This window comes from Thalassophryne amazonica, chromosome 16, assembly GCF_902500255.1.
Source record: "Thalassophryne amazonica chromosome 16, fThaAma1.1, whole genome shotgun sequence".
NCBI lineage: Eukaryota > Metazoa > Chordata > Actinopteri > Batrachoidiformes > Batrachoididae > Thalassophryne > Thalassophryne amazonica.
This window is the reverse complement of record NC_047118.1, coordinates 39138689-39157770: the sequence shown is the minus strand read 5'-3', so window position 1 is coordinate 39157770 and position 19082 is coordinate 39138689. Positions and strand designations below refer to the sequence as shown.

General features: G+C 40.6%; 1 protein-coding gene and 1 non-coding gene across 2 annotated transcripts in view; both read right to left on the bottom strand.

Moving 5' to 3' along the window:
• The window catches only part of fam234b (family with sequence similarity 234 member B), a 51504-nt gene extending 41886 nt beyond the window's left edge, over nt 1-9618 (bottom strand). The window contains exon 1 of the mRNA XM_034190156.1: nt 9502-9618. Within this exon, the coding sequence (XP_034046047.1) occupies nt 9502-9538 (37 nt within the window). The 5' untranslated portion in view covers nt 9539-9618. The remainder of the gene's footprint in view (nt 1-9501) is intronic.
• Nucleotides 9619-18920: 9302 nt separating this feature from the next.
• Nucleotides 18921-19074, bottom strand: LOC117528816. The gene has a single exon (XR_004565876.1). It is a non-coding gene; the product is annotated as a U12 minor spliceosomal RNA (small nuclear RNA).
• Nucleotides 19075-19082: the final 8 nt, after the last annotated feature.

Sequence of the window (19082 nt, the reverse complement as noted above, 5' to 3'; positions counted from 1 at the left end):
GGGCGCCGTGGGCTGTCCTTAAAACGATAGTAACACTCCTTAATCTCTCATCAGCCGTTAAAATTTTCACCGAAAACCGTCTGAATTTCTCGAGTGGTGTCCACTTGGATGTGCCTTACAGTTTCTGAAAAAATTTTGATCAAGCAAAGCGCCAGTCTCTCAGGAAGTTCTCAGACAAAGGAATTCCGACGGGAGGGGTGGACCAGTGCTCACTCAAAGCCTGCCCACAGGTGAATGACGCAACCGACAGGCGTGAAAAAACTCACGCATGCGCACAAGGGTTCAAACTTGTCTGACACAATCACACGTGATTCAAATCCATATAGTTTTTGAAAAAAATAATAAGGTCGGATACTTTTCTAACAGACCTCATATTCAGCATGTTGTTAGAAAGCTGAAAGTTTTATTAGGTTTTTATTATAGAAATAAGTCTTGTTTTTCTTTTAATGTCAAAAAGAGACTTGTGGAGTCTACAATCTTACCCTTCTTTGATTATGGCGGTGTTATATATGAATGCCTCCGCTCAGAGTCTGCAAATGTTGGATAGTGTGTACCATGGAGCTTTGAGATAATACCTTATGGTTTTTTAACTCATCACTGTACTTTATACTCTAAAGTTAGTTGGACATCTCTAAGTACACACCATCTAGGACATTGGTATGTGTTTATTTACAAAGCCATTCTTCACTACCTTTCCTCCTTACTGATTTTAAAGGATGGATTACACAACCTGAGATTATCGAGCTTTGTACAGTTTGTTGTTCCCAGAGTTTGATCTGAAGTGGGAAAGAAGGCCTTTAGGTTGTCTGCACCCACTGCATGGAATAATTTGCAGGCTGAATTTGACTGTTTTTAAATCTGCAGTTAAAAGGCTGGAATGCAAACTTTCTAAATGTCATTGTTTTAGCTGATTTTTTATTACACGAGTCTGTGTGACTGTTTGTTGAAACTGTGTATTGCTGCCATTTTTGGTCAGGTCTCCCTTGAAATAGAGATCTTTTGATCTCAATGGGACAAACCTGGTGAAATAAAGGTTACAACAACAACATCTGTGATGACACCATCAATGCCGAAAGGTACATCCAGGTTCTGGAGCAACACATGCTGCCATCCAAGCAACGCCTGCTTATTTCAGCAAGACAATGCCAAGCCACATTCTGCACGTTACAACAGCGTGGCTTCATAGTAAAAGAGTGCAGGTACTAGACTGGCCTGCCTGCAGTCCAGACCTGTCGCCCATTGAAAATGTGTGGCGCATTATGAAGCGCAAAATACGACAATGGAGACAACGGACTGTTGAACAACTGAAGTCGTACATCAAGGAAGAATGGGAAAGTATTCAACCTACAAAGCTTCAACAATTAGTGTCCTCAGTTCCCAAATGCTTATTGAGTGTTCTTCTTCTTTGTCTTTCGGCTGTTCCCGTTAGGTGTCGCCACAGCAGATCAATCGTTTCCATCTCACCCTGTCCTCTGTATCTTCCTCTGTCACACCATCCACCTGCATGTCCTCTCTCAGCACATCCATGAACTTTCTCTTTGGCCTCCCTCTTCTCCTCCTGCCTGGTGGCTCCATCCTCAGCATCCTTCTCCCTATATACCCTGGGTCCTTCCTCTGCACATGTCCAAGCCATCTCAATCTCGCCTCTCTGACTTTGTCTCCAAACTGTCCCACCTGAGCTGTCCCTCTGATATGTTCATTCCTAATCTTGTCCATTCTTGTCACTCCCAAAGAGAATCTCAACATCTTCAGCTCTGCCATCTCCAGCTCTGCCTCCTGCCTTTTTGTTAGTGCCACCGTCTCTAAACTGTACAACATAGCTGGTCTCACTACTGTTTTGTAAACTTTCCCCTTCACTCTTGCTGATATTCTTCGGTCACAAATCACTCCTGCCACCTTTCTCCAGTGGTGGGCACAGATAACCAAAAATTAACTTCGATAACAGATAAACAGATAACTGAAAAGTTATCTTTGATAAAGATAAACTGATAAACCACCCAAAAATGTATCAGAAGTTACAGATAACCGATAAATTCCAGTGTTGTCTCTGGTACATTTGCAGCTACTAACAAGCTGAATTTGAGTTTTAACACCACGATCGCTTTTGGAAGCGATCTAAGACTCCAACAATGAGTCAGCATTTCTCTGTTTGAACATGCTGCCCCCCGCTAGAAGCTATACGGCTACAGCACTGAAGCACCCTGAGAGCAGTCACAAAGCCAGCTCTCTACCAATCACAATGCTCCGGTCAGGCGGAGGTCTTGAAAAATAAAGGCATCCTGACTTATGGTTTTGTGTGAATACTGATAGAATAACTCCATTAATGTCAATTCTGTCATTTGTACAAAGTTAAAATATAACATATATCTTTTAATGTTGAATAATGCACTAATTCTGAGGTTTTGTAACACACACAGACAGATCGCAAAGGATTCTGGGTAAAATGTGCCTCTGCTAAACATGATTGGTTCAATCATTCATTATGTAAACCAACACGTTAATGTGACGTGTGTCGTGTGTTGGTGTTTACAGATAATTGAGATAAATGTGCTTTTGTAAAATATTCCATTTTTTATTTGTAAAAACAGGCATTTTTACGGAGCCCTGGAAGTGTCATCGCAAAATGTTTTACATGTGGAGAGAATGTGCGCACGTTTTATGATGTTGTAAAACGTGCACTCAATATTGACACATAAATGTTGGCTTTACACTGTGTGAGAGAATTTTTTGGACCGAGTTTCAGGTTAATTGCACGTCCTGCATCGTGTAGTGTACATGGAGTAACAAGCTGCCTTTAACATCTGACGACCACCTCCTGATCGCCGATCGTATGGTCGAATGAAAATCAAACCTGTTTGATATTATTCTGGTCGGCCATTGTGAGGGTATCCTGCTGCAGAGCTACAAGTGTCCAACCGCTCGCACTGTGCCTGTGCAAACACCGCAGAGCTGTCTTGTAATGTTTTTGTTGTTGTTGTTTTGTTTTTAAACTTAATTTGTAAAAAAAATAAAAATAAAAATATTGCCATGAACACCACTGGCCAGTAGATAACAGTAGAGGCCTTGAAATCTTTCCAAAACAAAATCCCAGATAATCCATCTGCTACATTTAAGATGCGTGGAATTTAACAAATGCAAATACAATAACATCTATAAACCCAGAGAATATATTCACGAGAATTTTAGGCACTAGAGTTTAATGCTGCTGTCCGTGGAGCCTGAACAGAGTGTCTGAAATGCATTTGTCCTGTCGTGAACACCCTGTCCTACCCATAATGCACTGCTGGGCTCAGCATGTGCTCACAAAACCTTAAAAATTAGCACATTATTTTAAAACTAAAACATATATCTGATATTTTCACTTTATAAAACTTCAGACATGACAGTAATTTTAAATAACTTGTCCAAAATTAGTTTTGTTAAAATTTGAACCATAAGTTAAAAATGTATGCCTCTGGATGACTTGGGTGATATTGCCAGCACATCAGTATGGTGTTAAAGGAAATGTTTTTTTGTGACTAGTTCTCCTTTGCCTGCAGAGGTAGAGTGGTTTTTCATGGAAGTATCTCTCTACTGTTTGCAGAGGGTAGAACTATATAAATGTTAGGAAACTTTTACCAGGTAGGTCTCAACTGATTTTATATTTTAAAAATTCTTGCTGTTGTTCAGTTGGGTTTACTGCGTTATCGGTCTAAAAGTTATCGGAGGACAATTCATCGGAAGATAATTAGTCCGATAATGGTTTTAAAGTTATCTAAAAAGATAATCCGATAATGAAAACATTATCTTCGATAATTATGTTATCGGATTATCGGAAGTGTGCCCATCACTGCCTTTCTCCACCCACTCCACCCTGCCTGCACTCTCTTCTTCACCTCTTTACTACACTCTCCATTACTTTGAACAGTTGACCCTAAATATTTAAACTCATCTACTTTCACCACTTCTACTCCTTTTCACCACTTCTACTCCTTGTAACTGCACTATTCCACTGGGCTCCCTCCCATTCACACACGTAATCAGTCTTGCTTCTACTGACTTTCATTCCCCTTCTCTCCAAAGCATATCTCCACTTCTCCAGACTAGACTCAACTTGCTCTCTACTCTCACTACAGATCACAATGTCATCTGCAAACATCATAGTCCATGGGGACTCCTGTCTGATCTCATCCGTCAACCTGTCCATCACCACTGCAAACAAGAAAGGACTCAGAGCTGATCCTTGGTGTAATCCCACCTCCACCTTGAATGAGTCTGTCATTCCAACTGCGCATCTCACCGCTGTCACACTATTCTTGTACATGTCCTGCACTACCCTAACATACTTCTCTGCCACTCCAGACTTCCTCATACAATACCACAACTCTTCTCTTGGCACCCTATCATAAGCTTTTTCTAAGTCCACAAACACACAATGTAACTCTTTCTGTCCTTCTCTGTACTTCTCCAACAGTATTCTCAGAGCAAACATTGCATCTGTAGTGCTCTTTCTCGGCATGAAACCATATTGCTGCTCACAGATCTTCACCTGTTTTCTAAGCCTAGCTTCTACTACGCTTTCCCATAACTTCATGCTGTGGCTGATCAGCTTTATGCCTCTGTAGTTACTGCAGCTCTGCACATCACCCTTGTTCTTGAAAATAGGAACCAGCACACTTTGTCTCCACTCCTCAGGCATCCTCTCACTTTCCAAGATTTTATTAAACAATCTGGTTAGAAACTCTACTGCCGTCTCTCCTAGACATTTCCATGCCTTCACTGGAATGTCATCTGGACCAACTGCCTTTCCACTCTTCATCCTCTTCATAGCAGCCCTCACTTCTTCCTTGCTAATCTCTTGTACTTCCTGATTTACTCTCACCACATCATCCAGCCTTTTCTCTCGCTCATTTTCTTTATTCATCAGCTCTTCAAAATATTCCCTCCACCTTCTCAGCACACACTCCTCACTTGTCAGCACATTACCATGTGCATCTTTTACCACCCTAACCTGCTGCACATCCTTTCCAGCTCTGTCCCTTTGTCTGGCCAATCGGTACAAGTCCTTTTCTCCTTCCTTACTATTCAACATCTTGTACAGCTCGCAATATGCCTTTTCCTTTGCTTTTGCCACTTCTCTTTTCGCCTTACGCCGCATTTCCTTGTAGTTCTGTCTACTTTCTTCATCTCTCCGACTATCCCAAAACTTTTTCGCCAACCTCTTTCTCCTTATGCTTTCCTGGACCTCTTCATTCCACCACCAAGTCTCCTTGTCTTCCTTCCACTGTCCAGATGTCATACCCAGTACTGTCCTAGCTGTCTCCCTCACCACACCTGCAGTACTTTTCCAGTTGTCCAAAATTGCTTCCCCTCCAACTAGTGCTTCTCTCACCTGCTCGCTAAATTTCACACAACAGTCTTCATCCTTCAGCTTCCACCATCTGATCCTTTGTTGAGCTCAAACTCTCTTCTTCTTCTTTACCTCTAAAGTCATCCTACAAACAACCATCTTATGCTGTCTAGTGACAATCTCTATTGCCACCACCTTACAGTCTCTGATTTCTTTTAGCTTGCATCTCCTATAAAGAATGTAGTCCACCTGTGTGCACCTTCCTCCACTCTTATATGTTACCCTGTGCTCCTCCTTTTTCTTAAAGTAGGTATTTACCACAGCCATTTCCATCCTTTTTGCAAAATCAACTACCATCTGTCCTTCCCCATTCCTATCCTTGATACCATATCTACCCATTACTTCCTCATCACCTCTGTTCCCTTCACCAACATGCCCATTGAAGTCCGCTCCTATCACCACTCTTTCATGCTTGGGCACACTCTCCACCACCTCATCTAACACACTCCAGAAATCTTCTTTCTCCTTCATCTCACAACCTACCTGTGGGGCATATGCACCGATGATATTCATCATCACCCCTTCAATTTCCAACTTCACACTCATCACTCTGTCAGACACTCGCTCAACCTCCAACACACTTTTAACATACTCTTCCTTTAAAATGACCCCAACACCATTTCTCTTCCTGTCCCCACCATGGTACAACAACTTGTACCCACCGCCGATGCTCCTGTTCTTACTTCCTTTCCACTTGGTCTCTTGCACACACAATATGTCTACCTTTCTCATCTCCATCATATCAGCCAGCTCTCTCCCTTTACGAGTCATACTACCAACATTCAAAGTCCCCACTCTCATTTCCACCCTTCTAATTTTCTTCTTCTCCCGCTGTTTGTGGCAACGTTTTCTTCCTCTTCTTCATCATCTTCGCCCAGCAGTAGCCCAATTTCCACTGGCACCCTGTTGGACAACAGCACCGGTGGCGGACGTTGTTAACCCGGGCCGCGACCGATCCGGTATGGGAATTCGATTCTTAGTCTGCATAGTTGGGTTGGCTTGTTTTACGCCGGATGCCCTTCCTGACGCAACCCTCCTCATTTTTCCGGGCTTGGGTCAGGCACTCAGAATGTACTGGCTGCACACCCCATGTATTGAGTGTTGTTAGAAGGAAACGTGATGTAACACAGTGGTAAACATACCACTGTCCCAGCTTTTTTGAAATGTGTTGCAGGCATTCATTTCAAAATGAGCAAATATTTGCACAAAAACAATAAAGTTGATCAGTTTGAACATTAAATATCTTGTCTTTGTGGTGTATTCAATTGAATATAGGTTGAAGAGGATTTGCAAATCATTGCATTCTGTTTTTAATTTACATTTTACACAACATCCCAACTTCATTGGAATTGGGGTTGTACATGTTTTTGCTTCTGTCTACAATCTTTCGGGTGCATGGTGCATTGTTGGATTATTGTCTTTTCTTTCTTTGTAAGTTTCTTGTTTTTAGATCTGTGTGTGCCAAATAAATTAATTCATTCTTTCAATCTCTGGGGCATGCTGAAAATTTGTGGGATCCCCAATAATTTGCAAGGAAATATTGCATGTCAATAATTTCAAGTGAACCATTTTTAAAATTTGAAGGACAGTTTCGAAAAGCAAGACAGTGAAATTTGAAAAAAAAAAAAAATCTGCTAAAAATCTAATGACTATGAATAAGGACCACTTTTCATCTTTAAAAATAAACATTTCTTTTAGGCGATCAAAACTACCCAATTTATTTTATGAAGTGTTCTGCAATTTATGAGAAATTAATTATGCAACATAAATTATGCAATAGCTGAGTAAACATAATTCAAGTGATAGTGGTATGGCTATATCATCCCAGTTAGTTAATGCAACAGTTTCTGATTTCTTGTTATTATAAATGTGACATTTTACTTTACCTTTTTGTTTTGTGTGTCTGTCTGCTTTTACTACTGACAGACACTGATAGTTTTGGCCATTCCAGTGAATGATTTTTGTAGATCAACATTTTTTCTAACTTGTCTAAAGATGTCGATAACGCAATGACATCACTGTAATGTAAAAGATTACCTGTGACAAATGACTCAACTTTACTTAAAGCACTTTGGAACAGCCAAAACTGAAACAAAGTGCTGTACATGGGGGTAATAAAAAACAAACAAAAACAGCAGAGAACAGGTAAAAGCAACTAAAACTGAGTGAAACCTCAGGCTAGGTTAAAAGCCAGTGAATAAAAATGGGTTTTGAGGTTGGTTTTGAAAACAGACACCAAGGAGGCCTGCCTAATGTGCACAGGTAAATCATTTCAAATTTTAGGAGCAGCAACAGAGAATGCTCGGCCCCCTCTGAGCATTCGCTTGGACCTCAGTACCGCAATGCAGCAGCCAATCAGTTGACCAGAGGTAAGGCGGGACAAGCCATTTAAAGATTTTAAAACAAATCAAAGAATCTTAAGATAAACCCTAAAGTGCACAGGCAGCCAGTGGAGGAAGGCCAGGATAGGCATAATGTGCACTCTCTTTCGTACTCCAGTTAGCAGACGAGCGGCAGCGTTCTGAACTAGCTGGAGATGTGCAAGGGAGGACTGGCTAACTCCAAAATAAAGTGCATTACAGTAATTCAGTTGAGATGTAATAAAGGCATGGACTGCTGTTTCAAAGTGCTGATGTGCAAGGAAAGGCTTCACCTTAGCAAGCTGCCTGAGGGTGAAAGAAACTTGACTTGAGTACTGCACTAATTTGGCGGTCAAATTTAAAAATCGCTGTTCATCTTAAAACCCAAATTAGTAACAGTAGACTTTGCATTAACTGCCAAAGCACCCAAATCAACAGGGAAGGGTACACAGGAGCCACTAGGGCCAAACACAATCACCTCTGTTTTTTTTTTTTTTTTTCAGGCTTTAACATCTTCAAGACATGACAGCAAGGGTTTGAGAGAAAAGGCATCACTTTTCCTCAGGGGGACAGGATTCACAAACCCCAAGACCAACACTCATAGTCCTGTCTGCTGAGTAGGACCTAAAGAAGTCCAGGGCGCTACCACCAATGCCCACTAACTACTGCTTGTGACTTGTAATTATTTAGGGCTTATATACCTCACACAACCACAGTTTATTGTCATATGTGAGAGGGCTGTTGATATTTGTTGCTGGTGGACTAGGTTGTCATTTACAGAGCAACAAGCATACAAATATATATATATTTTTTTAATTTGATCATCATCATCATCTACAATAAAACACTACACATAAAAATAAATTGTCGTGTGTCTAAAACCTTTGGACAATACTGCACAGTTGTAGGACTTTTTTGAACCCCTTTGCCATATGTAAATGCAAAATGTACATTAAAACAATTCTGTATAATATAGTCCTTTTAAGCAAACTAAGAATTACTTTTTAAAAAACTACTCTGAGTATTTAAGAGCCAAAAATCGGAGCATTTGAATTGACCCCTACCTCAGTCATACCATACAGTTTTCCATTTACTACTACAACAACAACAACAATGCTAGATACTGACAAATACAGCAGCCTTCGGGACTGCCAATAATATTCTAAAAGAAAAACGGATCAGCTTAGTGTTTAATACAAGTTAATGTGGGCAAACTCGGAATAATTTGTGGTTCCGAAAGCGACTGCTTGTCTTTTCTAAGCGCGCTTCACTCTAAACCCGATATCTCCTCTCTAGCAACTTGCAACTTCATTTAAGGTTATGGTTAGTATTAGGTTAAGGTTTAGGATTTTTTTTTTCTGTAATGAACAAAAAGTTTGGAAATTTGGCCCATTGGTTTGAGCATTTGCAGACGTCTTCCGCAGTAGCAGAATTCCGAAATGGTCCAGGAACACTTCACAGAAGGTTCTGCTGCTATGAGCTAACGGACAACCCGACAACGCACACAGCAGCACATTCAACACACACATCTCACGAAACATGATTTATACATAGAAATACATAGAAATAGATTAATTTCATACAATGTGGCATAAACGCCTGTTATGTCCGTTCATCCCATTTAAAAAAGGTACAAGTGAGGGAACAATAAATGGGTAGCAAAAAATAATCACCGCCAGTAAACATGGTGTTTTTTTTTTTGTTTTTTTTTAGAACGACTCAAATATTTAATTTTGTTTATGCGCATCTTACCGGGCAGTTTGAGGGCTCGAGACAGAGCTGCAGCCATTTCTGCTTTTCAGACTGATATGAGACCACAAGCACGCATCCAACCACCATCTAACCAGGTCGGGATTTGGCCGTACAAATGCATCCTGGGATTTGTAGTCATCGGCTCAAACGCATCAACTCACGCCGTTTCTTGTCGAAATATATTTTACGCGCTTGTGAAACAATATACAAATAATGAATGTTTATGAGTTCAATCGTACGAATATTTCATGAGGTGAAAGCTGGAATGTTCTATTCAAAGAGGCGAAATTGTTTTTCCAAGTTGACCGAGAACAAGTTTGGACTCCTAACTTCATTAAGCTCGACCTATGGTAGACAGAGGCACAAATCGGAAATGGCACAAGAAAATCTCCCCCAGTAGAGAAAAACGCACACTCTCACAAGCGCCACTCGCTTAGCTTATTGCAAGCTTAAAGTGGACACTCTCGTTATGGCCGAACAACTGTCCAGTTTCTGGGTACTCGGTGTTAGTACGCGCCCGCGGCCGACGTGCTTGATGAATTCCTGTGCAAAAAGTAGTTCCCAAATAATTGTGATATATTCCTGGCTGTGAGATATTATGGGATAACGCGAGCTATCCCACAATTCCAAAATAGCAGAGATTTCGGTCCAATGAGAGCGGCACTCTGAGCAGGGTGAAAAAAACGTAGCCATTATATAGAGGGTTTTCATGTGACGTATCGGTCACGTCATTTTGTGTCCCGCGGCCATTCTGGATTACAACGCGGTGGCCGCTGTGATACGCTACGTGCATTTGGCGAACACTTGCAGAAGCTTCAATGTCGGTGTGAAGAAGTTTCACGGCACCGTGGCGCTGAGAGAGATCCGCCTCTACCAGAAAGCCACTCTTCTCATAATTTTATCTTATTTTATTAGGCAATAAAATTATATAAGAATACATAAAAATACTGCCGAGGATAACACAAGAACGCTTCCAATACGGATGCTTATTTGCATTGTGGTCCTCGAGCACCGAGCTGCTGATCCGCAAGCTGCCCTTCTAGCGCCTGGTGAGAGAAATCGCTCAGGACTTCAAGACGACCTCCGCTTTCAGAGCTCCACTGTGATGCTCTGCAGGAGACCGGCGAGGCTGACCTGGTCGGCAGCTTCCTAGTTCACAGTATCGTAGTGTGACACTGTCGGCCAGTTCGTTACATCACCACTAAATTGACTATCTGGTACAAGATATGGATCCACTGAACCAACTGCTACACATCTATCACGATAAATAGCTTTACCTCCAGGATTTAAAGCCTCGTAATAACCGTACATTCTCTCCATTTTTCTATCACACGCCACCCTCCTTGTAATCCAGAATGGAGACGGCACCTGTCCTGCAGCAAATCGGTCACGTGATTGAAAACCCTCTATAAGTAGACGTCTCATGGACTACCGCTGACGTACAAGCCGGCCGCCATCTTGGATGGGTCCCTGTTGCACCCCCAGCGCATTTGTACTGAGGAAGGTATCATATCACCAAACTACAATAATCCGTAACTCTCCGAATTTTTACCCAATTTTCCCACGGTTTGGTTTGTTAGAAACAGCAGAGATTTGGTTATGATACAGGATGCTGTCACACATTACAAAATACGTACTTTCATGCTGAAAGACTTTGCTTTATGCTCTTTAGACTTGTGTGAAGCATCTTGAGGCAACTTTATTGTGATTTGGCGTTATATAAACGAAAAATAAAAAAATAAAAAAATGACATATGCTATGGCAAATAGATACATGTATAAATTAATTAATTTTATAATTTAGTAAAGAAACAAGCTTGGATTGTTCATTTGAATTTATTTCTCTCTCTCACACATACACACAGGGGAGATCACTTTAATTTCCTCTGCTCCACTCACCAGGTTTTGTTACAAAGATGAACATTTTTTCAAGGCCAGGAAAAGAAAGTTCCAGGTCATTCCAGGGTCATGAACTACCTTGTTAGGCTTTCAACTGGGGCTGGAGAGTTAACTCCCTTGAAAAAGAACTGTTTGCACAGCTTCTTTGCGTGGCACTCTGTAACTCCAGTGGAGTTAATTTTGTAATGTGTGCAACCTTACTTTGTGAAATATAGACACCACAAATGACTAAAGCATGAAATGATGGTTCTCAATTCCAAAGAATTGTGAAACAAAGCGCATAACAATTGGATGGAAATGTGCACAAATGCACTCTTCCGAGTTGCGATACTGTTGGATGGAAACCCAGCTGCGTTACACATAAGTACTGTTTGTTACAATGACATATTATTACAAATGGTAAAATAACCAAAATTATTGTCAGTCTTATTTGTGAGAGGTAATCCTACATGATCTGGTTTCGCCAGTTATTGCAACCGTAAGCAGCACAAAATACCAACATATTTGTTCACTCTCCATTGTCTCCGATTGCCTCTGGTGCGAGCCTATTGTGAAGAGACCCAGCCAATATGGCGGCGGCGCCGGATTACGTTGCATGTTGCAGCAAGTTATGGGGCGTCAACGTATATAATGTCCACAGAGAAAAGCCACAAACCGGACAAAACGCTGCATTCTAGTTTCACATTTCGGTCAAAATGTAAATGAGTCCACCCACCACTTTAACCATACTTCAGATCTTATTCTGACTTATGGTATGGAAATTGAAGACCTAACAGTATTCCCTGAAAACCCCCTTCTGTCTGATCATTTCTTAATAACATTTACATTTACTTTAATGGACTACCCAGCAGTGGGGAATAAGTTTCATTACAGTAGAAGTCTTTCGGAAAGCGCTGTAACTAGGTTTAAGGATATGATTCCTTCTTTGTTATGTTCTCCAGTGCCATATACCAACACAGTGCAGAGTAGCTACCTAAACTCTGTGAGTGAGATAAATTATCTCGTCAATAGTTTTACATCCTCATTGAGCACAACTTTGGATGCTGTAGCTCCTCTGAAAAAGAGAGCCTTAAATCAGAAGTGCCTGACTCCGTGGTATAACTCTCATACTCGCAGCTTAAAGCAGATAACCTGTAAGTTGGAGAGGAAATGGCGTCTCACTAATTTAGAAGATCTTCACTTAGCCTGGAAAAAGAGTCTGTTGCTCTATAAAAAAGCCCTCCATAAAGCTAGGACATCTTACTACTCATCACTAATTGAAGAAAATAAGAACAACCCCAGGTTTCTTTACAGCACTGTAGCCAGGCTGACAAAGAGTCAGAGCTCTACTGAGCCGAGTATTACTTTAACTTTAACTAGTAATGACTTCATGACTTTCTTTGCTAATAAAATTTTAACTATTAGAGAAAAAATTACTCATAACCATCCCAAAGACATATTGTTATCTTTGGCTGCTTTCAGTAATGCTGGTATTTGGTTAGACTCTTTCTCTCCGATTGTTCTGTCTGAGTTATTTTCATTAGTTACTTCCTCCAAACCATCAACATGACTATTAGACCCCATTCCTACCAGGCTGCTCAAGGAAGCCCTACCATTAATTAATGCTTTGATCTTAAATATGATCAATCTATCTTTATTAGTTGGCTATGTATCACAGGCTTTTAAGGTGGCAGTAATTAAACTATTACTTAAAAAGCCATCACTTGACCCAGCTATTTTAGCTAATTATAGGCCAATCTCCAACCTTCCTTTTCTCTCAAAAATTCTTGAAAGAGTAGTTGTAAAACAGCTAACTGATCATCTGCAGAGGAATGGTCTATTTGAAGAGTTTCAGTCAGGTTTCAGAATTCATCATAGTACAGAAACAGCATTAGTGAAGGTTACAAATGATCTTCTTATGGCCTCAGACAGTGGACTCATCTCTGTGCTTGTCCTGTTAGACCTCAGTGCTGCTTTTGATACTGTTGACCATAAAATTTTATTACAGAGATTAGAGCATGCCATAGGTATTAAAGGCACTGCGCTGCGGTGGTTTGAATCATATTTATCTAACAGATTACAATTTGTTCATGTAAATGGGGAGTCTTCTTCACAGACTAAGGTTAATTATGGAGTTCCACAAGGTTCTGTGCTAGGACCAATTTTATTCACTTTATACATGCTTCCCTTAGGCAGTATTATTAGAAAGCATTGCTTAAATTTTCATTGTTACGCAGATGATACCCAGCTTTATCTATCCATGAAGCCAGAGGACACACACCAATTAGTTAAACTGCAGGAATGTCTTACAGACATAAAGACATGGATGACCTCTGATTTCCTGCTTTTAAATTCAGATAAAACTGACGTTATTGTACTTGGCCCCACAAATCTTAGAAACATGGTGTCTAACCAGATCCTTACTCTGGATGGCATTACCCTGACCTCTAGTAATACTGTGAGAAATCTTGGAGTCATTTTTGATCAGGATATCAGAATCAGAATCAGAAGAAGTTTATTGCCATTGCCAGTGAACAGGATTCACAGACTTGGAATTTGCTTCAGTACAATGGTGCAACATTAAGAAGACATAAAATGCTAAGATAAAATATAACATATATGTCAAAATAAGATAAAATATAAGATAAAAAAAAAAGAAATATGAAATATGAAAGGTTGTGTGCAACAGAAAAACAGAGAAACAGAAAAAACTGCAGTGGGAGGAGTGCAATTAAAAACCAAAGTACATTGTCTAAAGTGACCCGTGATAAGTGACAGAGTTAAGTTTAAGGTGACTGAGTTATGAGGTGTTCATGAGTCTAACGGCAGAGGGGAAGAAACTGTTCTTATGGCGGGAGGTTCTGGTCCGGATGGACCGTAGCCTCCTGCCCGAGGGCAGTGGTTTGAATAGACCGTGGGCAGGGTGAGAAGGGTCAGCTGTGATCCGACCTGCTCGGCCCAGAGTCCTGGAGACGTGCAGGTCGTGGAGAGATGGAAGGCTACAGCCGATCACCTTCTCAGCAGAGGCCACAATGCGCTGCAGTCTGTGTCTGTCCCTGGCTGTGGCCCCGACGTACCACACCATGATGGAGGAGCAGAGGATGGACTCGATGATGGCCGTGTAGAACTGCACCATCAGCTGGACAGGCAGCTTGGCCTTCTTCAGCTGCCGCAGGAAGTACATCCTCTGCTGGGCCTTCTTGATGAGGGAGCTGATGGTTGACTCCCACTTGAGGTCCTGGGTGATGGTGGTGCCGAGGAAGCGGTGACAGACCACAGTGGTGATGGGGCTGTTGGTGAGGGCGAGGGAGGGCGGGGGAGCTGTGGCTTTCCTGAAGTCCACAATCATCTCCACTGTTTTCTGGGCGTTGAGCTCCAAGTTGTTGCTGCTGCACCAGGTCACCAGCCGGTCCACCTCCCTCCTGTAGGCAGACTCATCCCCATCCGAAATGAGTCCGATGAGGGTGGTGTCGTCCGCAAACTTGATGAGCTTTACAGAGTCGTGGCTGGAGGTGCAGCAGTTAGTGTAGAGGGAGAAAAGCAGAGGGGAAAGGACACAGCCCTGTGGAGATCCTGTGCTGAGAGTCCGAGTGTTCGAGACATTTTTTCCCAGCCTCACACGCTGACTCCGGTCCGTCAGGAAGTCTGTGATCCACCTGCAGGTGGAGTTGGGCACGTGGAGCAGAGAAAGCTTGTCCTGGAGCTTACTTATCTTATCTTATCTTAGGGACCTCATAGTACCATATCACCCCAATAGAGCGCTTTGCTCTCAGACTGCAGGCTTACTTGTAGTTCCTAGGGTTTTTAAGAGTAGAATGGGAGGCAGAGCCTTCAGCTTTCAGGCTCCTCTCCTGTGGAACCAGCTCCCAATTCGGATCAGGGAGACAGACACCCTCTCTACTTTTAAGATTAGTCTTAAAACTTTCCTTTTTGCTAAAGCTTATAGTTAGGGCTGGATCAGGTGACCCTGAACCATCCCTTAGTTATGCTGCTATAGACTTAGACTGCTGGGGGGTTCCCATGATGCACTGAGTGTTTCTTTCTCTTTTTGCTCTGTATGCACCACTCTGCATTTAATCATTAGTGATTGATCTCTGCTCTCTTCCACTGCATGTCTTTTTCCTGATTCTCTCCCCTCAGCCCCAACCAGTCCCAGCAGAAGACTGCCCCTCCCTGAGCCAGGTTCTGCTGGAGGTTTCTTCCTGTTAAAAGGGAGTTTTTCCTTCCCACTGTCGCCAAGTGCTTGCTCACAGGGGGTCATTTTGACCGTTGGGGTTTTTCTGTAATTATTGTATGGCTTTTGCCTTACAATATAAAGCGCCTTGGGGCAACTGTTTGTTGTGATTTGGCACTATATAAGGGTGATTCTTTAACTACGGGCACTATTGGCCTCGTAAATGTAATTTCCACCACACCATTGCTTTAGAATATAAAGCGCCTTGGGGCAACTGTTTGTTGTGATTTGGCGCTATATACATGTGCTCTGATGTCACTGTTTATCTCCATAGAAACTACCCAAACAATCTTTCATACAAACTGTTTAAAGGGACATTACAGTGTTGTGGTGGAAATTATGGCAATAGTGTGGGACAACTACATTTTGTTTAAAAAAATCACAACAGTTGTATGACATTGAATACCCCAATTATGTTTTGATTATTTTACTGATATTTTATTCAGAGATATTTTAAAACATTACAAAAAACCTTTCTTTACCATTCATTTTTATCATTGAAGATCAAAAGTCTGGGTGTAGGACAAGCACAAAACGGCAATATTTGCATATAATGATGCTGAAAAAAGGTGAAAAAGTCATCATAGACTACTAGAACAAATTTCTTAACACACTTTCATTGTAAAGATAACTATAAAAGTGTGAAATTTCCCCTTTTTTCTGTTTTTCATACAATATGATCAAAGGACATAATAAGTGCCCGTAGTCTAAGAATCACCCATAAATAAAATTGATTTGATTTGATTTGACATTTCTAGTTTCCGCATTCACCTCATGGTGTTAACATGCTATGCAGAGGTTCTTCTATCAAAGTCTGGTTTCCCCCCCAAAATTAAGTGAAACGTCCTGTGGAAAAATATGTTTTTTCTTCTACATATAAAAATAACTATATATATAAGCTATACAATCTCTTTTTCAACGTAAAATTGTTGTGAAACCTGATGTCATTTCCTACTGGAGTCAATTTGCTTGTAATGTTAATTGGAAAATTTTTTGGCATTACCTCATAAATATTTCATAACAAACAAAACTAAAGAAAATTCTTTAAAAATTATTCACAAATTCTACCCTGCAAAGCATTTCGTTTTGTTCCCCTCTCTCCCAGAAACTGCAACGCATGTTTTTTGGCATTACTCATTTACCAAGAACTTTTGGAAGGACATTACCCATTTCATAACAACCCACTTCTATTAAAACTATAGAATGGTTAATGAACATATTATTTTCGTTTTTTTTTTTTTTGGCAAAAGACAATACAATAGAAAATGAAGTTTATATTATTAATCTACTCATTATTATGGCAAAGTTTTACAGACACAAATGTAAATTCTCAAAAAAACACATTCTCAAAAACATATTCTCTATCTTTTATAAGGAATCTGAGATTTATATGAACAGTACTGAACCTTGTACAAATACAAAGGCTGTAAAAACATTATCAGCATGGACACACTGTATGAACTGTACCTAATTTGTCATTTTATTTTATTTTATTTTGATTATTGTTACCCCCTGGCAAATTTTTGTTCAGTTATGTAAATGCACTGTATGTGTTGTGCAACGTTTCAATCAATAAAAAAAAAAAAAAAATGTAAAAAAAAAAAAAGATGGGGGGGGGGGGAGACGCCGCGTCCTTCTTCTTCTTGGATAGGCTAGGCACGTTCAGTGCATTGCTGCCCCCCTCAGGTCATAAGACATATAACACCTATTAAACTTTATTGAGATAGAGACAGCACTCCTATACGAGTATTTTCCGATATAAGCCACAAAAAAAAAAAAAAACACACACACACACACACAAAAAAACTGACCACCAAATTCGCTCTCTCCTTTGGGGAAGCTCCACGCCCTAGTATTGTCCTCAAGGAAAAGGTACTATAACCCAAATCTGTCAATCCACTAAACATGACCCTTCTATCGTCTGCATACAAAGGGCATTGTAAGAACACATGAAGAACAGATACAGAGACGCTGCAAAAATGACAGCAACTGATGTTTCCCTTGCACATACAGCCCACTGTTTAACCCACAGTGAGCCAGCCTAAGCCTTGCCAACTTCACAATCATCGTGTCCTGAGACACCCAGTGGTGATATATTACCCTGCTCTATTGTTGAAACAATAGTGGGTGAAGGTGTCTTCCCTTGTTTTCAGTATTCCAAATATGCTGCCATTGCTGGTTTATACTAATGCGTAGACAACGCATTAGTTGCTGAGGCGCAAGAAATGCGGCCGCCATCTTGGAGCGGTGATCGTAGTGATTCTATCACAAGGCACAAGAGGTTTGATTTTATAATCTTATTTTCTTTTTTAATCTTTCTAACATAATATGTGTGAAATACCAAGTGTTCCAGTACTTTTGGAGGGCACTGTATCCTAAGCTTATGATGAGTGCAAAATGAGTGTGGTATTATACTGTTTTGTTTAAGAATGTTTAATTTTTTATTGTTGCTGCACTGTGTGAAATCATAGTCACATCGTATGTCATATTGATATGACAACATTGAGATATGATAATTTGGCCATATTGTAGGCAAAAAAAAAAGAGAAAAATGCTTAAAACGGCGGTCTGGGGGGCGAAGCTGAAAGGTTTTAGACATGTTCATGCTCCACCGAAGCATTTACTCAAAAAAAAAAAAAAAGTCTGAAGGACATGGTGACATGCTGAAGAGCTTCGCTTGTCTGGTCTGCGACATATACATATTAAATTACTAAATATCAAATGACAAGGATCTATTTTAGCTGTTATATAAAATAAATAATTAATGTTTTTCATTCTTTCAATGTAATGAATATGGCGTAGTGGATTTGTTTGTGTGTGTGTGTGTGTGTGTGTGTGTGTGTGTGTGTGTGTGTGTGTGTGTGTGTGTGTGTGTGTGTGTGTGTGTGTGTGTGTGTGTGTGTGTGTGTGTGTGTGGAACACACAAATGTTCAATTTGTTCCAATGTCAAAATGTTCCACAATCATGAAATATCCATACAATTGAACTCATAAACATTCGTTATTTGTATAATAATTCAGAACCCCATTTGTGTTTTATTTTACACGTTGGTTATTTTTCACTAATATAACCATTTTTTTTTTTTTTTAAATTGTGAAATGAGAATTCACACCAGGATCACGGAGTGCTTGTTTTGCTTGCATCACAATATAATGGCAAAATATTTCAAAAATAACAATCAAGAATGTTACTTCTGGTATGGGGTGTCAGCCAGCTGTAGCATAATTTTAAGTCGTTTATGTCTGTAAACACGTGTTTCAGCACAACATCAACCATATCGATAGTTATTACTTGACAAAACAGGGGGGAGGGCAGATCCTTGTTCTACGAGGCATCTCACAAAGTAGGTGAGTCACCTCAGCAGGCAGACCTGTACCCTTTCAAAAATTCTTCTCGCAATATAAACGAGGACACGGGCGTCACCCCGCGTCGTTATTTTCCTTACTCATCAGTTTAAGGCATAACATCGC